The sequence below is a fragment of the Alligator mississippiensis genome, chromosome 12 (genome assembly GCF_030867095.1).
Source record: "Alligator mississippiensis isolate rAllMis1 chromosome 12, rAllMis1, whole genome shotgun sequence".
Lineage (NCBI taxonomy): Eukaryota > Metazoa > Chordata > Crocodylia > Alligatoridae > Alligator > Alligator mississippiensis.
Genome location: NC_081835.1, coordinates 33627662 through 33655589, shown reverse-complemented (window position 1 = coordinate 33655589; position 27928 = coordinate 33627662). Strand labels below are relative to the sequence as shown.

The 27928-nt window shown below is 46.6% G+C and overlaps 1 protein-coding gene across 3 annotated transcripts; it reads left to right on the top strand.

Moving 5' to 3' along the window:
- The first annotated feature begins 81 nt into the window (after window positions 1-81).
- On the top strand, window positions 82-26100 carry LOC132244533 (syncytin-A-like). 3 transcript variants are annotated; one of them, XM_059715962.1, is made up of 3 exons: window positions 82-530; window positions 2676-2727; window positions 24042-26100. In XM_059715962.1, exon 3 carries the CDS (start codon window positions 24403-24405, stop codon window positions 25627-25629), a length of 1227 nt encoding a protein of 408 aa, XP_059571945.1. In that variant the 5' UTR covers window positions 82-530; window positions 2676-2727; window positions 24042-24402; the 3' UTR covers window positions 25630-26100. The 3 variants fall into 3 exon arrangements, with proteins under 3 accessions (XP_059571945.1, XP_059571944.1, XP_059571946.1); XM_059715961.1 differs by having other exon boundaries at window positions 24039-26100; XM_059715963.1 differs by lacking the exon at window positions 82-530 and having other exon boundaries at window positions 2607-2727.
- Window positions 26101-27928: the final 1828 nt, after the last annotated feature.

Sequence of the window (27928 nt, the reverse complement as noted above, 5' to 3'; positions counted from 1 at the left end):
TGGGATATGAAAGGAATGTGGTCTTGGTTAACCTCCTGGTTCCCAAATTTAGGAACCCTTGGCAAGAAAATCCTGTATGAAATATTGCTTGTCTTGATAGTTCTGATTAAGTTTTATGTCTTAGTGCAACTGATCTTCTGCTGCATGAAAGCCAGCAGGCAAAGCTTTAGCAAAGCAAGAAAACACACCGCAGAGTCTAAAATAATGGTGTTACAAAAGTGTGAGCAGATTGAAAGAAAACATGAAAGGCTGCAAGATGAAATAGAACGATTCATGAGAATGGAAGTTTAAGGCTAAAGTGAGACTAAACAGTCTCAAAGGGGGGACTGTGGAATCAGACAAAATGAATGCCTTTAACTTTGGTCATATGAGTCGTACGATGACCATAACAGCTTTGTGGGGAATTGCTGGCTCTGCATATTACAGCAGAGAAAGGGGAAGTATTTGTTCTCTGCAATTCCCCTGCAACTGCTTCACTCACTGCGGCCTTGAAGATAGCAGAAAAAAAGCATGTGCCTGTTCTTCCTGAGGTAGGAGAGTGCTTGCTAGTTGTCTTTGACTGCTTACTCAGAGAATTTTATTTTTGCAATCATGTTCTGTGTAACAGTCTGTTTAAAAGCTTATATAAACTGCATGATTCTGTTTAAAGGTGGAGACCTGCCTGGAGTGCTGGTGAATCCATGTTACTCTGAGCTCTCTCCCACGGTACTGTGGATCTGAATAAAAGCTTCTACTGACCTGACCCTAAAGTCTACATGTGTTTTTCCATGAGATAGGAATATGTTATAACACCTTTGTTATTTATATAACAGTACCACTGCCTCGATATTTCATTGCACTGTATGAAGCTGTGATTTACAAAGTTTTATACAGTGTCAGATAAGTATTTATATCTTTATGGCCAGAGAGGCATGTTTTTACTCTGAGATTGCTACTGGAACCTTAAGAAACAAACAAAATCACAACTATTTTTCGCAGCAAAGGTAAAGTGAATAATAAACAAATGGCAATATAGTAAGAGAAATTATGGGATTCACATTTGACTACTGCATAAGCATATTCCACTGTATTAGAGCTCACCCGATGACTCTCCAGTGTGTATTTACACACTGCATTATCACACCATCTTTTAATTTTTTGTTGAACTGTAAATCTTTGATAATAAAGACAAATGGAGATGAGCTGAATTGTGCCTCATTACAAATCCACTTAATGTCAATTGTATTGGGGTGCACAGACACTACAGCTAGAACAGTGGTTTTCAACCATTTTAGACCTCAGACACTCAGTCTTCTTAGCCTCAAGGCAACCCTTGGAAAATGCCAACTCTTATTTTTTACTCTTTTTTTGACAATGGAAAAATAATACAGCAGTTTAACTATTGCAAAAAACCTCAGAAAGACCGCAGCATTTTAAAATGTTTGTAGTGGAATGGATTCTTATTTGAAATCTTCGGATTTATCTTGTCAATTGTGTCTGCACATCTAACAAAGCTAACTTTGCATGGCAGCCCAGGGAGTACTTAAAAGGATCTTAAGGTACCCCAGAGTGCAATGGCAGCCTGGTTGAGACTCACTGAGCTAAAATCTGGCACCACAGTCCTGGGACCAGTGAGGAGACATTCCTTACCATAAGGAACTCCTGAAATCACTGTGCATCATCCAGATTCCATCAGCATGTTCATTATTGGAAGAATTTATTTTCATTATTTCAATCTTTAACTTGATCTTCATTTCCTAATATTATAGTTCAAACAACCTCCAAGTTTAACAAGATGTTAACTGCAGCTCTCATGTATGCCACAACCCAAGTACAATTAAAGCACCATACACAATGCCTCCACATGCTTCCTGGCCAATGGTTTACAACTCCAGAATGACAAGATGGATGGTGAGAATAGAGAGTTTTGTTACTAATGGATTTTTTGGTTGCTAAACTGAAAGCAATTAAAAGGTTTGATTTTGGGTTGACAGAAATACTTAGTTTGGTCCCAAATTAAACATTCTGTTGGAAGTTATTTAATCCCTTTTTATTTAAAAAAAATATATCATTTTGGAATCACAAGCCAAAATCTTTCATTTCTAAATGAAAGATTTTATTTTCATCTGCCACACATATTTACCAGTTTAAAAAATAATTCTGGCCACCATCAAACTTCATGTTTCTGTGAATATATTATTTGCTAAAAAAAGGTCAAGCAAGTGGTGAGAGGTTATTCCATCTCTCATCTAAATCCAGAGCTGTTCTTATGCAAGCACTAACAGCTTTATTTATAAAAGTGCACTCATTTTGTGACATTAATAAGAAAACTCAACCTATTTTGAGTTGTTATCAGACCTGATCCCTGGCCTCACCATTGCTGTTCATGAAAATCACCTCTTAAGTTGCCTTTCTCCTGTAACTTCCTGTAGCAGGGTAGGTGATGTTCCCTCAAGTTCTTCTGGGGTGTCTTGCCTGCCATGACTTATGTTGGGAGAATAAGAAGAATTCATACCCCCACTTGACAAAATATAAAACAAATACAGTTCGGTTTTAGTCGGTTACAATTATTCCTTTTTATTGAATAATTCCCTTCTGTGTGTTAACTGAAATAGGTGCCTGTCACTTTAAGCGGCAAATGATGCTTTTCCTGAGTCCCAGAGATGTCCTCTGAACCCTGCTCTTTTCTCCTCCAGGAGTTCCTACTCCAGTTCCCCCATCAGTGTCCCGGTGAATACCTTGACCCTGGTAAGTAGGAATTCTTTTTGACCTCTCTTGGTGGTGGGGTCTGGCTGCAATTTGCTCACCCAACTGTGATCTGTTCTGGGTCTCACTGTCCAGTTCTCTGCTCAGCCTCTTGGCCTCATTGTGCCCCTGGGGGTGGATACTCATCGTTAGTGGCTGCTTTTTATTCCCCCCCCACCCGGTTTTCCTGGTGAAGGCGAGGCATTTGCCCATGAAAAACAAAATAATTAATTACCAGTGTCGGCTTTCTTCTCAGCCGCATGGGCATTTTTTCTATGCTTGCCCCATTCCTGACCCCGCGGGGTTACTCCCAGTCACTTCAGTAGCAGGGTTGCTGTGTCACCCTGTTACACTTCCCTTTTTTAATCAAGCCCCTGTGTACTTTGTTCATTTTTTTCCTGTTCCAAAATGCTTTCTCTTATTCTGTTCAGCATATCCTTTCACAAGTCTCTAATAGTGCTTCATAGTCTATTACCTTCATATTGCATGAGCTAAACCAATGAGGCAGTCGTTTGCCTGATGATAGTCATGGCCATTACCATTTACATTCATCAGCAATGGAATGGTTTATGAGCTGTGGAAGGCAATCACAGCACTTGGCCTCCACCAAAATAATAGCTCTTCCCCTGAATTGAGACCAAACAATGAAAACACTAATGGTCTCATTAACCTAATCTTTTCTTAATGTTTATATTATTATTTTGTAGACAATGTTTGTTTTGTACTCATTTAACCCCTATCCCCTTTTCAAACAGGTATCACAGACTATCTAATCTAACATTGTGTGTTATTTTTGCTTGGTGTGAATACCTGGAAGGAGGAGATTATTTGCTAAGCACACTTCTTCACTATTTGGCAGCAATTTTGTTTAGCCTTTCATCACATTGTCAAACTGTAGGGAAAAAAAAACAAACTTCCAATTAAAGGACATAATCACTAACAAGTGCAATAAACAGAGCCAGAAAAGTATAAAAGCATGACTTACATTTAGGGTTTATATAATTAGAAGGGTAGAATAATTTAGGATTTAAAACAAAGCAATGGCCTTTGATTTGAAGATGGATTCCCATGCCATACCTTTCAGATTTACCTTGCTTAAAAAATGCAAAGTGCTAATATTAGTAATTATGAGTGTTATTATTGAGAAGGCTAATGTTGAGCAGGGAGAGATTCAATAATTTCTGAAAAATCAGGTCCTTTTCAGTGGTTTAAAGTTGGACATGCAAAAATCACCATCCACTCTTGATAATTTTGGTCATGATAAACTCTGTGGTAGATATGAAAGACTGCATGAAGCAGATGAGGTCATAATCACTAACCTGGAGGAAGGACGTATTTGTTAGTGATGATTTTAAGAAGTATCCAAGGTATTAATAGAAAATGTGGATACATAGGGTAGAATCCCATTTCACTTCATATGTCCAAACACCAGGTAACCAGCTGAATAACTGCCATATTTTGCACATACATGCTGTGATCCTCCTCCATATGCCATGTGGGTGTATAAGCTTTCACATGGCTACTGAGCATGTGCAGTACCCCTGGCTGGGCAACTATGTGGTTGAGTACACATGTGCCTGAGCATAAATCCCCAACTTCTGATCTGGAAAACCCAGTAGCGGTCTCCTATGTTTTAGTCCTAGAGCCCAGAGACTAAGCCATTTGCCCAGGAAGTGGGAGACCCAGGTTCTAAGTATCCATCACTCAGAGGTAGTTTGAACCTGCATCTCTCTGACTTCCCAACACAGTGCTCTTGTTAGGGTAACAATATGGATTTTGGGTGTTGGGGTAATGATCTAGATTTTGGGGAGTGCTGGGTGTGCAGCTGAATATTTTTTTTTTCCTGTGTCTCAGCAAAAGCCTCTAGTTACAAGGCTGGATGATATATTAAAAGCAACTAACTTGGCTAATACTTAAGTAGGTGAATGCTTAATAAAAGGATAGGGTGCAAAGTTTATGATGTGTTGGGTAAAAATAGGATGTAGCTCACCAACTATCGTCAGGAGACTAAGCAGAAATATGTCCTTGGAGATGGTGCTGAAGTCAGCAAGAAAACTAGAAAGAACCAGCGAGAAACCGCAAGTGAGCAAAAGAAGCAAAGTCAAAGTCTTACGCATGCGCTCTTAGCAGAGAGGCATGTAAACAGAGATGGAGCTTGAGATGGGAGGAGAAATGGGTGGAACCAAAGGAGGGACTTAAGCAGGGTGAATGTTAATAAGTATGAACCAAGGTGTATAAATGTTGGAAAGAACTATTGTTCAGGGCAGGTCCCCTGGTTTATGGGCTGTGTCTGTGAGGGACACTTGTCTGAAGCTGTCTTCATTCTGAATAAAGCTGTTGTGAGCAATGTGTGCTGATGTTTGCTCCCTGCTTGCTCTGGATAATGAGTACCGGGATCCATGAGCAATTGGACCATCATCTCCCTAGTCATTGGAACCACAAGGAGTTGGGTTCTAACAGCTCCAATCACACCACAACTTAGGCATTACCCGGTGCCCTGTCTACCCCTTACATTGAAGCTGAGCAATTGTATCCTGCATTTAATATTCCTCAGCTAAAATAGATAGAAAATAGTGGGGAAGCTTCTGATGAAGGCTAGAATCCACATCCCCTTCTTTTCCAGACCACATCTACATCAGTGGTCTACACAGCTTTCAGCTTGTTTTCTTCCTCCTAGTCCCATATATCTTTCTCCCTTGGCTTCCAGTGAACAACTTCAAGAGGACAGCTGGAAAAGTCACTGGTCAATGCTTAACCTATGGCCTGGTAGTTAGCAGAAAGAGCTAGGAAGTTGAAGAAATGCAACTTCAAACCCTCCTTAGGAAAGAGGGACCTAGAACGTAGGTTTTCAATTTACTGGAGAAGTGCCCCAATCACTAGACTATTGAACAAATACATAGTAGGGCTTCCTTCTCTTGCATAAGCTATCTTCCAGGCCTGGCTTTTTGCAGGTAGAATGTCATGACTTACACTGGCAAGAACTTACAGAGCATGCTCGGTACCCATGTGGATGTTTATTCATCCACACTACATGTGAACTAGGAGTCAAACTGTCCTCAAGTGTAAAAAATGGCAGTTATCTGAGTAACTGCAATTTGGATCTGAAAATGAAGTTGGATATTGTCTATACTACCAAAGGGCAAAATGTTGTCTAAATGTGCAGATGGTCCCAGAGTGTAGCAGAGTAGCTGAGTAGAATTATAGAATCATAGAAAATTAGGGTTGGAAGGTTCCACAGGAAGTCCTCTAGTCCAACCCTGTGCTCAAAGCAGGACCATCCTCAACTATATCATCCAAGACAAGGATTTGTATGAACAGGTCTTAAAAATCTCCAAGGATGGAGATTCCATAACCTCTCTGGGTGATCTGGTCCAGCACTTTACTACCTATCCTCCTAATGAGAAAGATTTTTTCCTAATATCTAACCTAAATTTCCCTTCCTGAAACTTGAGTAGTAGTGGGCAATGGAAGGGAAATGCACTGAGAACTAGAATCTTATAGAATCTTAGAAAAGCAGGCCTGGAAGGAACCTTTGGAAGTCATCACATCCAATTACCTGCCTGAGGCAGGAGCATCACAATCCTAAACATCTTATACAAATCCATATCTAACTTATTTCTAAACTGCACAATAAATCTCATCACACAACTATAAGGCATATCACCCTAGCCTGTCACAAACAAAGTAGAGGGGCAATCATAGCCGAAGTCTTGCTACTGCATGTGTTGTTAAAATGCACTTGAGAGATCCAGGGAATAGGGTTACAATGCCTGCTAAAAAAAAAAAAAAAGGCACAATCCACATCAATCTGATCATGGTTTAAAATTCCTTCCTAGCCCCAAATATGGCAATCAGTTTGATTCTAATCAGAGGGGTGAGATCATCTAGCTAGGAACCTTCATGTTTTAGGCCCAGCAGGAGCATTGTCACAATCCCCCACCTTGGCTGCAAACAACACCCAGTACTTCTGAGGATCTTCTCCCACCCACTCCAAATTCCACTCTTCCTTTACTTCACCCCTGCTCAAAGGCATAAGCATGCAGATGGATCCAGCAACAATGCTGGCTGCATTGGAAAAATTAGGGGTTGAAGGAGTATACTCCAAAATCCAGAAGCTTTCCCATCTCTGTCCTTCACCCACTCCCCTTTCTCTAACCAGGGCAACATACTTTCTTAGGCAGAGAAGACTCAATATACAAATATTAACAAAGGCTGAAAATTGATTGAGACTCTGCTTTAAAAACAAATAAAAAAAGCAGAAATGTGATAGAAGTAAATCATAGTTACAGGGTAGGTTAAGACCATCTGGTGGTTGCACCAGAGGAGAAGGCAGACCTCTTTAACAAATTCTTCACCTCCGTTTTCTTGTGCAGGGACCGGGACTCCCCCATCGTGTTTCAAGACGGACTTGAGGGGAATGCCTCAAGACCTAAGGTTGAGGAGGACCAGGTTAGAGTGCTTCTGGAGGCACTGGATGTGTTCAAGTCAGCAGGTCCAGATGCTCTCCACCCCAGGGTGTTGAGGGAGCTAGCAGGGGTTATTGCTGGGCCCTTTGCATAGCTTTATGACCACTTGTGGTGCTCAGGCCAGGTGCCAAATGATTGGAAGATGGCCAGTGTGGTCCCCATCTTTAAGAAAGGGAGGAGGGAGGACCCAGGCAACTATAGGCCTGTCAGTCTTACCTCAATCCTAGGGAAACTCTTTGATAAGATCATCAAGGAGCACATCTGTGATGGGCCGGCATCGGGGATGATGCTTAAGGGCAACCAGCATGGTTTCATTAGGGGCAGGTCATGTCAGACCAACCTGATTGCCTTTTATGATCAGGTCACAAAAGCATTGGATGCAGGTGTCGCCGTGGATGTAGTCTTTCTGGACTTCAGCAAGGCCTTTGACACTGTTGACCACCCCATCCTCAATAAAAAATGAGGCGACTGTGGCATCGATGCCTACACATTCAGATGGATGCTAATTGGCTGAAGGGTCATACTCAGAGGGTGGTGGTGGACGGGTCATATTCGACCTGGGGGGAAGTGGGCAGCGTAGTCCCCCAGGGCTCGGTCCTTGGGCCTGCGCTGTTCAATTTCTTTATCAGAGATTTGGACGATGGGGTGAAAAGCAACCTGTTCAAATTTGCTGATGATACCAAAATTTGGGGTGAGGTGGGCATGCTAGTAGGGAGGGAAAGACTGCAGAAAGTCCTGGATAGGTTGCAAGGGTGGGCTAACAAAAACAGGATGCGTTTCAATACGGATAAGTGCAGGGTGCTGCACTTGGGCAGTAGGACCCAGCAGCACACTTATAAGATGGGAAACTCCCTTCTTGAGAGCATGGAGGCAGAAAGGGATCTTGGAGTCATTATTAACTCCAAGATCAACATGGGGTGACAATGCGAGGTCACGGTCAGCAGGGCTAACCGGACCCTATCGTGCATCCACAGATGCATCTCAAGTAGGGCGAAGGAGGTGATCCTCCCCCTCTACGCGACACTGGTCAGGCCACAGCTGGAGTACTGTGTCCAGTTCTGGGCACCCCACTTCAAGAGGGATGTGGACAACATTGAGAGGGTCCAGAGGAGGGCCACCCATATGATCCAGGGACAGCAGGGCAGACCCTACAATGAGAGGCTACGGGACCTTAACCTGTTCAGCCTTCACAAGAGAAGGCTGAGGGGGGACCTTGTGACCATGTATAAACTCACTAGAGGGGACCAGAAGGGTTTGGGGGAGACCTTGTTTCCCCTAGCGGCCCCCGGGATAACAAGGAATAACGGCTACAAGTTGTTGGAGAGTAGGTTTAGATTAGACATCCATAGGAACTACTTCACAGTGATGGTGGCTAGGATCTGGAACCAACTTCCAAGGGAAGTGGTGCTGGCTCCTACCCTGGGGGTCTTTAAGAAGCGGCTCGATGCCTACCTGGCTGGGGTCATTTGAGCCCAGTTTTCCTCCTGCCCAGGGAGGGGGTCGGACTTGAAGATCTACAAGGTCCCTTCTAACCCTACTTCTATGATTCTATGATCTATTTTTCCTGTCTCATGATATAAAAACAAGGGGCAGTTCAGTGAATTGGAAGGTGGAACATCCAGAACTGTTAAAAATAACTCTTTTTTATGCACTTCATAAGTAGAATTTCTCACAGGATGTTGTTGAGGCCAGGGCTTTATCAAGATTCAAGGAGAGACTGAAAACTCATATAGGCAACAGGAATACCCAGTGTTACTAAAACTAATACTAATTAAGGATTCAGAAGTGATATAAAACCTTATGCATCAAGGTTTAGACTGGGGGATCACATTCATCTAGCCTTGCAATGCTAGGTCAAGCCCACATGCCAGACTAGCTCCATATGCTTGCAGCACCTGGGATTGGTGAGAGACCGAGGAACCAGATCACAGGGCTCCACTGGCTGGATCCAACCTATGGGCCATGTTTGACACTCCTAGTTTAGGCCAATCTTCAACTACTAGGGGATTAAAATGAGACCTAATGTAAGAGAATACAATGTCCCACATTTCCCTGGTATTGGACTCCTTACTCGGAAGCATCTGGGAAGTTTGTCCTCTATCCAATGAGATTTTTAAAGCTCTGTCTTGTTCCCAGGTGACACACTTCTGTTGTTGGAAAGATAGAGCTTAAAGCCCACCTCACGCTCCATAAACAGGGATGTTTTTCTTATTGTAAATTGCCACAGGTGTCTAGAATATGCCTTGCTTCCAGAAGGAGCCTATACCACTACAACTCTAATGCTATGTTGGCTAGCACTATGGAAGAAAGAGACTTGGGGGTCATCATTGACCACAAGATGAACATGAGCCTGCAGTGCGATACTGCGGCTAGTAAAGTGACCAAAACACTGGCTTGCATCCATAGATGCTTCTCAAGCAAGTCCCGGGATGTCATTCTCCCCTTGTACTCTGCCTTGGTGATGCCACAGCTGGAGTACTGCGTCCAGTTTTGGACAATTCAAAGGATGTGGAGAAGCTTGAGAGAGTCCAGAGAAGAGCCACATGCATGATCAGAGGTCAGGGAAGCAGACCCTACAATGACAGGCTGAAAGCCCTGGGGCTCTTTAGCCTAGAAAAGCGCAGGCTCAGGGGTGATCTGATGGCCACCTATAAGTTTATCAGGGGTGACCACCAGTATCTGGGGGAACGTTTGTTCACCAGAGCACCCCTAGGGATGACGACTAGGTCGAACGGTCATAAACTACTACAAGACCGTTTCAGGCTGGACATAAGGAAGAATTTCTTTACTGTCCAAGCCCCCAAGGTCTGGAACAGCCTGCCACCGGAGGTGGTTCAAGCGCCTACATTGAACACCTTCAAGAGCAAACTGGATGCTTATCTTGCTGGGATCCTATGACACCAGCTGACTTCCTGCCCTTCAGGCAGGGGGCTGGACTCAATGATCTTCTGAGGTCCCTTCCAACCCTAATGTCTATGAAAGACATAATTGTGCCTCTCAAGGTTCTCTTATATTTAAAGAAAACATATATTTTTATATGTGTTTTTGTGTATCAAAATATCATTTTACCTAAAAGGTACATTGAGAAGAGAATATAAGTGATTTGCATTCTGTGCTGCCATTTAACTAAAGCCAAGAGTTAAATGTGTCCTTGGTAGGGCTTTAATTAAAGAAATCAGCTTCTCCAGAGGCACATTGGACTGCCAAGGAAGAGTAAATTCCTCAATAATCAATCTTACTCTACTTTTTAAAGACACAAATAATCCTATTGTTCTGTCTCTATTAGTCTATGGCACAGGAATTCTGCAAGACTGAAATGTCTGAAACATGCCACACATTCTGAACCTGAAATCTTTGCACTGGCAAATGATGTATAGGACATAAATTTCACTATTCCTGTCTGTCCTAGGCAGTTTTTGCACTTTCTGTATGTTATTAATTGTTCCTTTGTCTTTAAAGCAATGCTTGCATCGTATAGTACTTCACATTAGCTTCCCCCCCACCCCATAACTGGGCACGTGTATTTGATCTGAAAGCAATTTACTTGCAAGTAAACTACGTGCAAGTAAATACTCCCAGGCAAGCATCTACACATGCAGAGACTAGAGAGCTAGTTTGCACTTCCTGCAATCCTGTAATGAGCTCCTGCCACCACTGAGGGGAACTCAAGGCTCAGCTGCAACTGCAGCTGCAGCTGCCAGCAGCTGGCAGCCATCTTGAAAAGCCAGCCCCACTCTCTCCTCCCTGGCTGGGAGTAACATGCATGGCACAGAGGTAGCATGTGGCTACTCTCATCTCACTGCCTCTGCTTTCCCATGCCATAGCTGCTCTTTCCTCTTTCCCTGGCAGCAACAACCAGCAACCCAGGCTCCTGCTAGCCATTGCGCTGGCCCACCACCCTGACTGCCATCTGGCCTACAGCTGTCTGGGCCCTTCCAGCTCTCCCATGTTCACTGACTGCCTGCCCAGCTGTAGTGCACCGACTCAGGGCTGCTACTACCATGCAGCTGCCACCTGGACCCTGTTCAGAGACACTGATGATGGGCTGCTGGATACCACCGCTGGGGTTGCCCTTGGCCTCCTGGGCTTCCAGCCCCACTGCCTCTGGGCTTGCCAGGCCACCTGAGACTGGTGGCTACACATTGTCCAGCAGATATGGGACAACAAGCAGTGGCTGGAGGTGTTCTGGATGACCCAGGCTACCTTCTGGGACCTCCTGGTGAAGCTCTGGCCACACCTGGAGCATCAGGACACCAACATGCAATCGCCCATCCCTATGGACACCCAGCTGGCCCTCACCCTGCTCAAGCTAGCCATGCTTGGCAGCCTCCACTATGTGGGCCATCTCTTTGGGGTGGGTAAGGCCACTGCCAGGGAGGATGTCCTGGGAGGGGTATGCTGCCCTCCAAGATGTGCTGGAGCACATGGCGCTCCATGCATTACCCCCTGGTGGATGGTGGTGGGGTTCCATACCCTGGGATTCCCCCTGGATGGGACCCAGATCCCTATCACCTGGCCACCCACAAGGACTGCCCCTAATATAGCTGGAGGGGCTTTCACTTGGTTGTGCTCCAGGCCATCATTGACCACTGTGGTACATTCATGAATGTGAATGTCAGCTGGGCAGGCAGTACCCATGATGCCCACATGTTTCATAGATTCATAGGCATTAGGGTCAGAAGGGACATCAGTAGGTCATCAAGCCTGACCTTCTGCCCTGGGCAGGCAAGAGTGCTGGGGTCAGACAACCCCAGCTAGATAGTTGTCCAGTCTGCTGTTGAAGACCCCCGAGATAGGGGAGAGCACTACCTCCTTGGAAGTCCATACCAGATTCTGGCAGCCCTTACTCTGAAGAAGTTATTTCTAATGTCCAACCTAAATCTGCTCTCCATCAATTTGTGGCCACTATTCCTAGTCACTCCAGGGGGTGCCCTAGTCAATAGAGCATCTCCTATTCCCTGCTGCCCTACTCTGATGAATTTTTAGGCAGCCAAAATACTACTTCTCATCCTCCTCTTGCAAAGGCTGAAGAGATCTAGGTCCCTCAGTCTCACCTCCTAGGGCCTTGCCTACAGGCCTCTGAACATACGCATGGCCTTTCTCTGAACTCTCTCAAGATTCAAAACTGGACACAATACTCCAGCTGCGGCCTCACCAGTGCCACATAGAGGGGAAGCATCACCTCCCTGGACCTGTTTGTTATGCATCTGCTAATGCATGATAAAGTGCAGTTAGCCCTGTTGATCACTTTTTCACATTGATGACTCATGTTAGTCTTGGAGTCAACTATGACTCCAAGATGCCTTTCCACTGCTGTGCTGCTGAAAAGGTCATCCCCCAGCCTGTAAGTGTGTTGCTGGTTCTTTTTGCCCAGGTGCAGCTCTTTGTACTTGTCCTATTTCATTCTGACCATTTTTCTAACCTGTCCAGATCTGCCTGGATCCATTCCCTATCCTCTGGTGTGTTAACTTTTCCCCATAATTTGATATCATCTGTGAACTTGGAAAGGCTGCTCTCTACACACTTGTCTAAGTCACTGATGAAGACATTGAACAGCACCACTCCAAGGACCAAGCCTTGTGGGACTCAACTGCCCACATTTTTCCAAGTCAATATCCACCCGTCCCCCACCACTCTCTGTGTGACCCCTAAGCCAATTTGCAACCCACCTGACTGTGTAATCACCTACATCATGGCCTGTCAGTTTATTTACAAGAACTGAAAGTGATACCGTATCGAAAGCCTTCTTAAAGTCTGGGTAGATGACATGTACCCTGACTCCTGCATCTAAGCATTTTATGACTTGGTCACAAAAAGAAACAAGGTTAGTCAGGCAGGATCTACTTGCAATGCAACTGTGCTGATTTCCTTTCAGCATTATTTGCCATGCTGGGCTGCCACAGATGTGAACCCTAGTGATTTTTTCCAGAGTTTTCCCAAGGATAGTGTTGCAACTAAGTGGCCAAATTTGCCTGGTTCGTCCCTCCTCCCCTTCATGAAAATAGGGACCACATTGGCCCTTTTTTAGTCCTCTGGGACCTGACCGGAGCACCATGAGTGCTCAAACAGCCATGTCAGTGACTCTGCTATGACACTGGCCAATTCCTTCAGCACCCTTGGATGAAGTTCATCTGGGCCTACTGATTTGAATGTATCCAGCCTCTCCAAGTACCCCTTCACTCAGTCTGTGCTAACAGTTGGTGGGCTGGTATCCCTCCTGTATCTGTCTATGGTCCAGTTGGGAGATTTGTCTTGGTCTGTGTCTAGGAATACAGGTGCAAAGAACTCAAATAGCTCAGCTTTGTCCCCCCTCTCTGTCATCAATTGCCCTAGCTTGTCCTATAGTGGTCCTATTCTATCCTGTGCCTTCCTTTTGCTCCCTATATACCCGAAGGACTTTTTGTTGTCCTTATTTTTTGTCACCAGCCTAAATTCTAATCCTGCTTTGGCCTTCCTAACCAATTCCCTGCAAGTATGAGCCAGGGGGTATACTTCTCCTTGGTAGCTACCCCCTGTTTCCACAGTCTGTATACGTTTCTTTGCCCTTAGGCTTTCCTAGACTTCCCTGTTCAACCAACAGGGCTTCTTGGCCCCTTTGCCCCCTTCTTTGTGCAATGGGATTGTCTCCTACACCAGCAGGATCACTCCCTTGAGGAACGACCACCTTTCCTTGACTCCCATTTTGCCAATGCTCTTGAGCTTTAATGCCTCAATAACTAATCTCCTGGGCATATTGAAGTTAGTCTTTCTGAAGTCTAGCACTTCCACCCTGCTGGTTAGCTTACCCACCCTTTGCCAGATAGTGAATTCAATCAATTGATGGTCACTATCCCCTAGGTTACATTGTACCTGCAGATTCCCCACCAGGTCATCCCCTGTAGCTAACACCAAGTCCAGCAAGGCATTTCCCCTAGTGGGATCATATACCTCCTGCATTAGGTAGAGGTCCTGTATGCGAGTTAAGAACCTACTTGAGCAGTTAGATTTGGATGACTGCTCCTCCCAGCAGATGTCAGGGTAGTTTAGGTCACCCATGACAACCATATCTCTCAACCGTAAGACCTCTGAGAGCTATTTGTAGAATTCCAGGTCTAGCTCATCCTCCTAGTGTAGTGGTCTATAGTAGAACCCCACTACTAAGCCCCTTCCCCCCACCTCCCAAATCCCTTGTATTCTGACCCACACTACTTCAGTTTGGCCCTCCTCTGATCTCATCTTGATTATAGATGATGTGTATTGTTCCTTAACATCGAGAGCAATGACCCTGACATTTTTCCCCACTCTATCCTGTCTGTTCAACCTGTAACCCTCAATGCCTACTGCCCAATAATGAGTATGGTCCCACCAGGTTTCACTTAGTTCAACTAGATTGAAGCTGTTGCTTGCAAGCAGGAGTGCAAGTTCCTCCTGCTTGTTCTCCATGCTCCTAGCATTAGTGTAGAGACATTTAAGACCCCCGATGGGTGCTGTTGGTAGCCCCTGTCCTGATGTTTTTTGGGTCCCTTAGTGCATACTTTAGTGTTTACCTGGACTGAGCCAGTGCATTGCTTGTGGCTCGCTGATCCTCGGTTCTCCTTATCCTCTGCTTCCCCACCCCCCAATGGAACTAGTTTAAAGCCCTTCAGAGGAAATGAGCCAACTTGTAAGGGAACAGACTCTTACCTTTAGAAGAGAGATGAAGACCGTCTTGTCGCAGGATGCCTCCTTCATGGAAGTGCAGATCATGGTTGTAGAAGCCCAAAACCACATGATGGCATCATCTCCAGAGCTGCAGGTTGACTTATCTGATGCAGGTGTCCTGATGTTTAAAGCAACTGCTGACTGGAAGGATGGATGAGAAGAACACCTATGCCCTTGGCTTCCTAAGCCTGGTCCTCAGAGCCCTGTAGTCACTCATGATGTGGCCTGGACTACTTCTGGCTGCGTCATTCATGCCCACATGGACGAGGACCATGGCATAAGAATCAGAGGGCTGGATGAGGTCAGGAATCCTTGCTGTGATGTCCCAGATCCTGGCTCTGGGTAGGCAGCAAACTTCTCATGCTATGGGATCTGGTTGACAGATAGGCCCCTCCGTGCCTCTCTGGAGGGAGTCACCCACCACGATAACCTCTGGTGTCACCCACCATGATGACCTCCAGCTATCTCTTCCTCCGGCTGCTTAGTTGTTGCACAACCTGCCTGGTGCTTGTTGCAGCTTCCTCTGCTGCACCATCCTCCAGTGCTGCCATGGCTTCGTATCTCTTCCCCAGTTGCAATGCAGATGCAGTCACAGCTGCACACTATCTAGCTCTGGAGGTGACTGTCCTCCATTCAGCTGTCCTGTGACTCTCCTGTGATGTCTCTGTACCAGGTGTATGGTCCTACAGAGAATGAATGTATCCATCAATCTCATCCTCTGCAGCCCTGATCCCCCACAGCCTGCTTACCTCTGCATGGAGTTCCCTCACCTGCCCCTTCAGGGCCTCAATCCAGGCAAATGTGGGACAGGCAAGGGAACCCCCAGCCCGCACACTACCCCAGGCCTCAGAGGTCCTGCAAAGCAACCCCTGCAGACAGGGGGCCAGGGCACTGCTGACCCATCCAAGGGGCCTTTCTGGGTGGAGGCCTCACAGGAGCTCTGGGCTGGAGGCAGCAGCAGGGCAGGGACCCTGGCTGCGCTCTGTGTCACCACTACCATAGTAGCTCCCCCTCCTCATTCACTTACCTGAAGTCTCTGTCAGAAGCTCCTGTGTACTTGTGTCCACAAACTAGACTGTGAACTACTCCCCTGTTGGCAGCCCCTGTTCTCTGGCTCCCTGGTCACCTGGGGCGTCTCCTTTTATACCCTTCTGGGCCTGGGCTGACTCAGGCTCAGGCAGCACTCACACAGCCGTCAACAATCCCACAGTAATTAACAATCACCACTCACTCATCAGTCAGCACTCAGCACTCACTCCCAGCTTCTCAGAATACACCCCACACCAAACAAACAAACAAACAAACAAACAAACAAACAAACAGGCAGCTAAACCATAGGTACAGGCAGCTGGATCACTTACCTTTCCTGGGCAGGATTTAGCGCCTGGACTTGCTTCTCTCCTCCTTACTCCCTCTTCTTGCCTCCAGCAACTGCCTGCAAACTGGTCCCCCATTGGCAGTCCCCATTCTTTGGCTCTGCTCTGCAACTCTGACTCACCAGCCCTGTTGCAGAGCAGCTGCTTTGCACTGGCGGTGCTGGACTTGGAGCTGGGCACCATGGTGGTTCTGCCCCTCCTCATCAGGAATCCCACCTACCTGCTCCTGCCCTGTCTTATGTGGCTATACATTGGCCAGCTGGACCCCTACTAGGCCCACTTCAGCCAGTGCCTGGGCAAGACCTGCATACTGGTGGAATGTGCCTTTGTCCACCTCATGGGTTGCTGGCACACCCTCACTACCCTCCTTGAGTTTACCAAGGTCAAGGTCCCCCAAGTCATCATCACAGCCTGCTTGCTACAAAACATTTGTGAGACCCGCTGGGAGCTTTTCCATGAGGCCTGGGTGGGAGAGGCACAGTGGGTGGAGGATACCTGGATCTGTGTTGGCTGCGACAGTGGCAGGTACTCCCTGCCCAGACCCCAGATCAGCTGCACATGGGCCAGCAGTGGCCAGGGCACTGGGTACAAGAGGTACTGGTTGCCCACTTCCTCCTGCACTCTCTGCTGCAACCCACCTGGACAGCCTCCCATGGACCTCCCACTCCTCCACTGTAGCAAAACCCCCAGTTTTTCTTTCCCAGTAATTTCTGACTTTTTTTTCTCTATATATATATTCCCTATAGATAAGTATAAGTGAGTTAAGACATAGGATAAGCTTCAGCATTTTATTTTGGTAGCAAGTTGTATTTGTTTTGTTTTTTCTCCTTATTTATATTGTATAATATTATGTTTATATTGATTTTTACTGCTCTATATTACTATTTTACTGATACTATATGATTTAGGCCTACATTTGTAAGTTAGCATAAGTCATGTTGTAAGGAGTGACCTAGAAACCACTATGCAAAGACCAAGCAAAAGGGAATGTTATGTGATGAATGTCCATCTGCAATGATAAGGAGGAGACAGTCTTAGATAAAGGAGGCTTGAAAACAAAAGCAGAATCAAAGTACTGGGTCAACGAGCTCATTAAAATACTAAAAATCACGCCCCTAGGTGGGGAAAAAGTATGCTAATGAAACATACATGTATGTAAATGAGATACATGGTTAAAACACAGGTATAGAGACATGCTCAGTAAAGAACTCTTTGCGTCACTCCTTTATAACCAATTAGCAAACAAGGATGCTTATGAAGGTTCAAAACTCCTGTATAAAAGATGCTTAGAATTAGTGATCTGTGTGCTTGTGCTTGTTATGTGAAATTATTCCGCTCGCACCTTTTATTGCTAGCAATAAACCTTCTTTATACTTTCACCCCTGGTATCTTTGTTGGCCTTTGCATACCGGGCACGATCCCAGACTTGAGCTGGGGCTCAACAGTTTTTGGCACCCCAAATGGGACTGCCTTAGATAAGCTTTTCCCAGACTAACTGACGACTAGACAGCCACTCCTCCGAAGCGAATGTCAGGCGCGCCCTGGGATCTCTTTTCCCAGTGAGACTTTTGCTTCAGGGGGAGCTGGATCGCTGGGGTGGCAGTAGCCTAACGGTGCAATGCCATAGAGTGAAAGTACCAGTAACAGGCACCTGGGTGAGAGGGTAGAAAGGGCATAAGGCCTACCGTCAGTACGCCTGCCTGGGATTATCTCTGTAAGTATTCTGTCTGGCCCGAGCCCAAGACCAGTGATTTTTCCCCTGTGAGGACAAGGACTAAGAACAGATCCCTGGATCCCAGGTAAGTCGGACGGTCAGAACTGGGAAGGCATCCCTGAGATGGGTACTATTAACAGTAAGGTTAGGAAATATACCCCCCTCTCTTGTGTATTGGGACATTGGGCAGAGTTTGGTGGGGATCCTATGACTAAGAAGAAAGCTAAATTCTTCTGTGAAACTGCATGGCCATGCTATAAGCTATATGATCAAGAACATTGGCCTCCGGAGGGAAGTGTTAATTATAATACCATCTTACAATTGATTTTGTTCTGCCGGCAGAATGGTAAATGGGAGGAATGGATGTATGCGCAAGCGTTTATGTCTCTTTGTAGAGATAGAAAGGTTTTGGAGGAATGTGGATTGGGGGAGGGGGTTGGGATCTGTGAGATGGCCGTGGCTCGACCAACTGCAAATCCTGTCCTGGAATGTCCGGAACCGGAGGCTCCCCTCCCTCTGCTGCCTCTACCTTATTATCTTCCTCTTCCCCCTCCTCCTCCTCATTCGTCTGATTCCTTGTTGGCATCCGCTCTTCCTGCTGCTTCCCCCCCCCCCCCGAGGCGGAGGTTGAGAACACTCCCCGACCCAGGGATCTGGAACAGCACGGACCATGGCTGTCAGGTGCTTGGCAATCTCCAGAATCCCCAACTTCTCCTGATATAATGCCGGGAGGTGGGTGGACAGTACAGTTAGGAGCAGACTCCGGGGTTAAGGGAAAACATCACAGGGAATCTGATCCTGGCTGTGGAAAGGGAAATGGTGTATTTCCCCTAAGAGAACAAGTGGTACCCGGGCCTCTTGAAGATGACGGTGAGCCAACCTACCGTCGAACCTTTGTGCACATTCCTTTTACTACCTCAGATTTGTATAACTGGAGGAACAATACCCCCAGCTTGAGAGAGAATCCTGAAAAGGTACGAAACCTGTTTGAAATGATTTTCAAAACCCATAACCCAACCTGGGCAGATGTTCAGTCTCTTTTAGATATCCTGTTGACACCAGAGGAAAGGAGGATGGTAGTAAACAAAGCCCGTGAGTACGTAGAAAAGGAAATTACCGCAGGGAACCTGCAAGGAAATAGGGACGATCATGTCCCTACCCAGGAGCCAGATTGGAAACCAGACCAAGATATGACCTCCATCCATGCCTATCAAGACTATATCCTCCAAGGATTGAGAGATGCTGTGAAAAAACCTCAGAATCTCAGTAAGGTATATGAGGTTCGACAGGAGACGAATGAGACCCCGAGTGCTTTCTTGGAAAGAATTTACACTACTTTCAGACAATACACTTGCGAAGACCCAGAGGATGCATCAAACGCTTGCATGGTAAATATGATCTTTATAGGTCAGAGTGCACCGGACATTAGAAAGAAATTGCAGAAGACAGACGGAGCAGCAGGTATGCCTATTTCCCAACTAGTAGACATTGTTTACCAAGTATTTACTAACCGAGAAAGTGTTCAGGAAAAGCAACAGGACAAGAAAGAGGAGAGAAAGATGAAAATGCAGACAGCCCTAGTGGCAGCTGCAATCACAAGAAAACCCAGAAATGAGGGATCCTGGAGACAGCCTCAGAGGTGGGGCCCATTAGAGAAAGATCAGTGTGCCTATTGCAAACAAAAAGGACACTGGAAGTGGGAATGCCCCTATCGGAAAGTTGGTGAAGGTGAAAAGAAAAGAGAGGAGAGCAGTGGACTGTTTGCTTTTGGAAGGGATTCAGATTGAAGGGGACCGGAGGCCCGGGAGGGAAAGATAACCCAGATCCCAGTGTCCCCTGACGAGCCTCTGGTTAAAATGCAACTTTAACAGAGATGAATTGGTAGAATTTCTCGTCAATACAGGTGCTGCCCATTCTGTCTTAACTCAAAAACTGAAACCTTTAAGTAAAAAGACTGTGCCAGTGGTAGGGGTCACAGGGAAAGCAGTAACACGACCCTTCCTACAGCCAATGACCTGTAATCTTGGGCAGGCCGAAGTCACCCATCAATTCTTGTACATGCCAGACTGCCCTGTTCCCCTTTTAGGGAGAGACCTCCTCTGTAAACTGCAAGCTACGTTGTCATTTCAGGATGGGCAAATGTTTTAACAGTGCCTCCTGAAAAGGGGTGGCATTTGCAGGCTTGCCTTCTCGGCCTTCTCCGAGAGGAAAGTACACCGGATATTCCTCAAACCCTGCTCGATGCTGTTGTTCCATGGGTATGGGCAGGTCACCGACCGGGAAGGCTAAAAATGCTGACCCTGTAAAGATTCAACTTTTGCCAGGGGCCCAGCCTCCACGTATGAAACAATATCCAATGCGGATGGAAGCCAGGAAAGGACTGAAGCCGTTAGTTGAACGGTTCCTGGAGTATGACCTTCTCCATGAATGCACATCCACTTTTAACACACCCATCTTGCCTGTGAAGAAGCCTAAGAGTGACGAATATCGTTTTGTCTAAGATCTGAGAGCTGTAAATAAAGTGGTTGTGAGTATACACCCGGTAGTTCCCAATCCATACACTCTGTTGTCTGCCTTAAACCCAGTTCATAACTGGTTTACGGTTATTGATTTAAAAGAAGCTATATGCCGGCTAGCACCCCCCAAAATGAAGAAACAACTACGGGGATTCTTAGGTACAATAGGTTTTTGCAGGATTTGGATTCCAAATTTTGGGGTTATTGCAAAACCTCTGTATGGAGCTACACAAGGTGATGAAAAGGTGCTCGAATGGACTGAAGAGTGTGAGCAAGCATTCTGCCAGTTAAAGCAGGCTGTCATCGAAGCACCTGCCTTAGGACTACCAGACATGAGTAAGCCTTTTTCCCTTTTTGTGCATGACCGAGGGGGGTAGCCGTGGGAGTATTAACACAGAAATTGGGTAGCTGACAACGACCAGTGGCATATTTGGCTAAACAATTGGACTTTGTGTCATCCAGATGGCCTGCTTGTCTCCGGGCTGTTGCTGCCACCTGTTTGCTAATACAAGAAGCTGAAAAGTTAACCCTAGGCCATGAAATGACTGTATATGTGCCTCACGCAGTGCTTACAGTCCTGGAGCAGAAAGGAGGGATCTGGTTAACCCCGGGACAAATGGCTCAATACCAGGCCATCCTCCTAGATAAGCCTGAAATAAAATTGGCCACTGCACTGTAAATCCAGAAACACTATTGCCACCTCTGGCTGACACACCAGATCTTGTACATGATTGCCTGCAAATATTGGAAGCTGTTTACTCCTCAAGACCAAATCTGAGAGACAGACCTCTTGAAAAGGCTGACCTGGAGTTATACACCGATGGCAGCTCGAGTATGGAGAATGGAATTCAAAAATCCGGATACGCTATCATGACTACACAGAATGTGATAGAAGCAGGACCTTTAAACCCATCTGTTTCAGCTCAAAAGGCTGAACTCATTGTTATGACTCAGGCTTTGCAATTGGCGGCCAACAAAACTGTCAATATTTATACTGACTCTAAATATGTTTTCCTTGTTTTACATGCTCACGGAACGCTGTGGAAAGAGTGGGGTCTACTTGATGCTAAAGGAGCAGGCATTAAGCATAGCAAGCAAATAAAAGCTCTCCTCAAGACAGTCTGGGAACCAAAGGAGGTAGCGGTAATGCATTGTAAGGCACATCAGAAAGGGAACGACCCCATCCACAAAAGGTAATCGATTTGCTGATGCTACAGCAAAGAGAGCAGCTAAAAGACCTCAGACAGACTTGCTGCCTGAAGTAAGTAATCTGTTACGTCTCCTCCCAGACCTATACAAGCCTGTGACACCACAGTGTGGAGAAAGAGACAAAAAATTGTGTCTCAGGGCACCTCGGTGCCCTGCTCCTATAGAGGAGAAACTGCCAGGGAGCGAGTGAGCGCGCCCTGGCCTGACATAACGAGCCCAGCTGAGGCTTGCTCAGGTAATGAGCGCAGCTGCGGCTTACCGGAGCAACCAAGGGGAACCAGCTGCCTGTAGGAGGCAGGGCCTGGCCCTTATAAAGCTCAGGGCTGAGGCCAGGCTGGCATTTCTCTGCCAGCAGCCAGAGAGGCAGGAGCTCACTCAGCCAAGCTATGGGGAGAAGTCTGAGGGGCAAGTACAGCTCATGATAGCCCTGAGAGGATTGGGCACTAAAGGTTTAGCCAGGGGGCTTTATGTTTGTGTTACAGCCAGGAGGCTTGTGTTTGTTTGGCTCTGTTATTACACCCGGAGGCTTGGGCAAGGCTGTAGGGGTTGGAGGAGGCCTCAATTATAGGGACCCCAGAGAGTGTGGGGTGCCCTAGCGCCAAGAGGGCGCATTATTTGCATAGCACCAGGGAAGGCGCAGCTCGCACGCCAGGGCGTGAGCAACTGGCGGCGAGGAGTGCGGCCAGTGGGTCGCAGGCACAACCCATAGGTTGCGGACGGGGACCTAGACCCTGGATTGTGTGTTGGGGAACATAGACCCCGGCCCCAGGAAAGGGGCGGTATTATTGAGTAGCCCAGAGTGGGCACGGTGAGCCCCAAAGAGGGGGAGCGCCATACTGAGGAGCCCTAGAGAGAGGGGCAATTACTGAGAAGCCCAACATGGGCATAGCGAGCCCGGCCACAGGCTAGTGCAGTAACACCCCTCAGACTGAGGCAGGGCGCTGCGGTTGCCCCGAGAAGACAGGGAGTAGCAGCACGGTGAGCCAGGGTCAGAGAGGGTGCCCATGCGGTTGGCCCATAGGACCGGAGGCCCGCTAGAGAGTCCCTGAGCAAAACCACACCGGCAGGGGAGGCCCAGAGTGGGCTAGACGAGAGTCCCAGCAAGAGGCTGGGCACGAGAGAGGGAGCCCAGAGTGGCCCACAGTAAAGAGGAGGCCCGAGAATCGGGCGTACAGACCGGACAACGTCCATTACATCTGCGAGGCTTGGGGCGTGGTATTAGGGGTTGGTAGGAGCCACGCATAGCCCACAAGGCTAGGGTGTCTGGGGAACACCCACCATATCGGGAGACCCCCAGGGGGTCCGGAAGAACCGCGGGGACAGAGGTCCCGAGTAGCCGTGCCCAGGGAAAACACAAGGCAGCCTCCCAACATTATATTTACCATCAAAGACGTGGCGGGCGAGAATTAGAGGGTGTCTTGGGCCGGCCTGACACGGAGCGAGGGACCTCAAGGAGATCACGGCCCTCCGTGAGGACCCCACTGTGACAAATTGATAAAAGAGTTTCAAGCAAAGAAGGGGGAGCACGGGTGGTTAGTAGCAAAGGATGGCCGCATTATCATCCCGGCTGCCTGGGTTCATGTGGTAGTAAAGAGCGCTCATCATGGCACCCACTACGGACCCAGGGCCCTGGTAAGATGGATCAGTCACTATGTAACTGGAGTGGGATTAAGAGAGGCTGCCAAGAAGGTATCAGAGACATGTGAGGTCTGCCAGAGAAATAACCCAAAAGGAGGGAAAAAAGAAACTTCAGGACATCAGAGAATAGGCAATGGGCCAGGAGAAGAATGGCAGGTGGATTTTAACGAGTTGCCCTGGCAACAAGGGATGAGATATCTCCTTGTCTTTGTGGACACTTTCTCTAATTGGGTTGAGTGCTTCCCATGTCGGACTGCCCAAGCCCGAGAGGTGGTCAAGGCACTCCTACGAGAAATCATACCTCGCTTCGGACTTCCAAAAGGAATAGGGTCAGACAATGGCCCACATTTCATTGCACAAATTACTCAGAAGGTTTCTGAGTTCCTGGGAATCAGCTAGCATTTACACACCCCTTGGAGACCCCAGCCCAGTGGAAAGGTGGAACGTATGAATCAGACCTTAAAAAGACACCTTGCAAAGATTTGCCAAGAAGCTCGACTCAAATGGCCAGAGGCCCTACCCTTGGCCCTGTTATGAGAAAGGGTTGCACCACATTCTAAATTGGGATTAAGCAAGCCCGTTTGAGATAATGTATGGTAAGCCTTACCCTCTGAGTCTGCCCATAGGTACTGAACAACAGTTACGGGTTTTAGGAGAGGGAATGATTAGAGAATATGTATGGTCCTTGGTTTCTGTTTTGTCTTCCATCCATCAGCAGGTACAGGACGTGCTGCAGACACAGGACCAGTCTCCTGCCCCGGAAAATCGACTATTACCTGGGAGTTACGCCCTTGTGAAAGACTGGAACGAGGAACCACTTCGAGCCAGATGGAAGGGCCCATATAGGGTGCTTTTGACGACCCCGATGGCAGCCAAGCTCGAGGGAATCAAGACTTGGATACATTCTAGTCACCTAAAGCTGGTGGCTGGGCCAGAACAAGAAGGAACCCCTGCAGACTCCGGGACCGGAGGCAGAGAACAGTGGAAGGTGGAGCCAATAAGAGACTTAAAATTCCTATTCAAAAGAAAGGAACTTTAAATAATTTGTCAATCTTTGATCAAGTTTTACAAGCCTTATCATGAAATTATTCAAGGTTTTATTGTGGGGCGCCCTGATCTGTCCACTCCTTCTCAAAGGAGGGGAAAACCTTTTACAAGAAAAATTTGACCCTCAGGAAAATGTCTGGATTTATCTGGCCTGGGAAATTTTAAATAGAATGGACTTCTGCTTAGCGGGAGGGATCAATGCTCACCTGGTTTTTACCTCATGCTTAATCGCAGTACCAACCCCTTTGAAAATTTTACAAAATTATACTATGCTGAAAGAAGTAGATAAGGAAAGTACATATCAGGGTATATATAAGTGGGGGACTGTTGTAAAAGAGAAAAGCAGAAATATATTTTCCGTACGAGTTCAGGCAACAGCTAATGCTTCCGAATGTTTCCTAATGGTTAATTGTACTAATAATTGCTTTAAATTGAACCAAGGTAAAAAAATCCTCTGTAATAAGACCAGTCAAATATCCTATGCATACACACATACCGTCCTTCCTCTAGGATGGTTTCTAGCCTGCGGGAGAATAATATATTTATACCTTCCAGCGAATGCTACTGGGGGACCATGCACCATTGCCCGGGTAACTGCAGCTTTTCCAAGGAAATCTGACCTAATGCACACTGAACAAACCCCTCTCGGTGGGAGGTTTAAACGAGCATACACTATTCTCACTGCCAATTGTGATGAGAATGATTCCCCTGGACTATTATCTAAGGCTGAATACGTAGCTTTAGCTGCATCTATGGTGGGGGTTCCGGGTCTTGCTGTAAGTAATAGGAGAAATCTTAATGCAGTGGCCTGTGTTCTAGCAAAAGGACTAAATGCTACATCTCGAGCGCTCTCAGCCCTGAATGCTGAACAAAAACAATTAAGGGACGCTGCCTTAGAGAATAGAGCCGCTATTGATTATCTTTTGTTACGACACAATCTTGGGTGTGAAACTTTAAAAGGAATGTGCTGTTTCAACCTCACTGATAATTCTGTGCTAATTGAAGACAAAATTGGTGCCTTACAACAATTGACACAGACGTTGAAAGAATCATCTGGCTTAGACTTTTCCTGGTTAAATTCCTGGCTTCCCAATTTTGGGTGGTTGAGACAGTTATTTAGTATGGTTGTCTTATTTTGTGTTATAGGGATTATGGTTTGTTGCTGTATCCAATGTATACCTGTTTTTATATCTATCTTCAGGCCTAAGGTGAATCAAATGATTTTACAAAGAAAGCTGACGATACTAGATTTGTGTTAAGCCAAATTGAATGGAGCAATCATAATAATAATAATTAAAAATGCTCCAGAGAGGGGAATGTAAGGAGTGACCCTAGAATTCACTATGCAAAGACCAAGCAAAAGGGAATGTTATGTGACGAATGCCCATCTGCAATGATAAGGAGGAGACAGTCTTAGATAAAGGAGGCTTGAAAACAAAAGCAGAATCAGAGTACTGGGTCAAAGAGCTCATTAAAATACTAAAAATCACGCCCCTAGGTGGGGAAAAAGTATGCTAATGAAACATACATGTATGTAAATGAGATACATGGTTAAAACACAGGTATAGAGACATGCTCAGTAAAGAACTCCTTGCGTCACTCCTTTATAACCAATTAGCAAACAAGGATGCTTATGAAGGTTCAAAACTCCTGTATAAAAGATGCTTAGATTTAGTGATCTGTGTGCTTGTTACGTGAAATTATTCCGCTCGCACCTTTTATTGCTAGCAATAAACTTTCTTTATACTTTTACCCCTGGTATCTTTATTGGCCATTGCATACTGGGCACGATCCCAGACTTGAGCTGGGGCTCATCAATGTCAATTTTCCATTTTGTTTGTCAAGTCTCCATCTTGTCTCCATGCCCTGTTGTATAAGTATGTTGTAACCTATGACTCATACCTACCCCTCCTATGTAACTTGGTTCCTGAATGAATGGGGATGAATGAGGGTGCAGTAGGTCTAAAAATAGCTCCTTCTGAATGACTGAACCATCAAAACCAATACCTGGAACAATGACCTGCCATTGGAACCACCCTCAGCATTCAAGAAACAAAGGATGAGGGAACTCACCATTGTGCCAAGGCTGCAGATACTCATTAAGTGCCCAGCTGTCTGCCTCAGTTTCCAGTCCCAAGCTCCCAGGTTTCTCCTTCTCTCTCTTTCCTAGCTGTCTCCTCCTTGCCACCGGGCTTTTTACCTTGCACCAGTGAACTTGAGTAACCCTGGGGTCACTTGACCTTAAGTGACCCCTAGCCTCAGTTCCTCAGCCCAGCTTCTCTCTAGTCTACCAGTTCTAATACTGTTTCCAGCAACTTTCACTCTTTACACTTTCTTTCTCACCTTAGCCTTCCCCAGGTATCCCAAGTATCCCAAACACACACATACATACCATACCATCCAAGTTAGGACCTCATCTGTGTGTAGGTGGGTGGTATGTGTGTGAACTGGTGAATATATATATATATGTATATGTATTTATCTCATCATGTGTGTGATATATGAATTAGTGATCCGTGTATGTGTACAGAGTGTGTTGGTATTGACAACTGATTGTTGCCTAATTTTTGGTGTATGTACTGTGTATGTGCTTGAATTGGTGATAGGTATGCATGTGCCTAGCCTGGTTTGGATGTGTATGTGCCTGAGTTGGTAGTGTGTGTGTGTGTGTGTGTGTGTGTGTGTGCGTGCACCTAATTGATTTGTGTGTTTGTATATGTGCAATTGTGTCACACTCCTCGTAGGGCCTGCCCTGCTGCCCCCTGACCATGGGGGTGGCCCTCCTCTGGACCCTCTCAATGCTGTTCACATCCCTCCTGAAGTGCAGCACCCAGAACTGGACACAGCACTCCAACTGTGGCTTGACCAGTGTCGCGTAGAGGGGGAGGATCACCTACTTGGACCTGCTTGAGATGCATCTGTGGATGCATGACAAGGTGCGGTTGGCCTTCCTGACTGTGTCCGCACACTGAAACACACTAGAAACATCCCTAATAAAAGAGCACACCCCAAAGTGATGGGCAAATCTGGTAACAAAGGTGAGTAACAGGCCTGAGCCCAGAATGAGGGCTGGATGGTAGGGTACCCGGAGTGGAGGCTAGGCCAGGAGATCCTGGCTGATGGAAGCAGTGCTAGACCTCTGACCAATCCTGATGGGGGCACCACTGTTGGGCAGGAGGTGGCTGCCAGCGGTCAGGTAGGGCTAGGGTTGGGGGCCAGGCAGCGGGCAGCATGAAAGTGACCACCAGAGGCAGGATGGTGTCCAATACCTAGCAGTCTCTGTCTGTGGCTTGCATTGCCCTACCCAGGACTGCGGTCTACTCCCACAGGGCTTTCTGCTCCACTCTTTCATGCCCCAGGCCCAGAAGCTGTACCCAGAACTCCCACTCTGCCCAGTCCCACACATCTTTGCAGGCCATGTTCTCCATCCACCAGGTCCATGCGTCCTCCAGACAGTCTTCCAATGTTATTACCAGGTAGTCCAGGAGAATGGTGCAGTCCTGGGTCTTCCTCTTGTGGAACTGCACATCCACAGGACCCTAGCTGTAAACAGTGGTG

What these genes read in the sequence shown, in the direction of transcription:
- LOC132244533 (XM_059715962.1), top strand. Translation starts at nt 24,403, where the DNA reads ATGAAATTATTCAAGGTTTTATTGTGGGGCGCCCTGATCTGTCCACTC.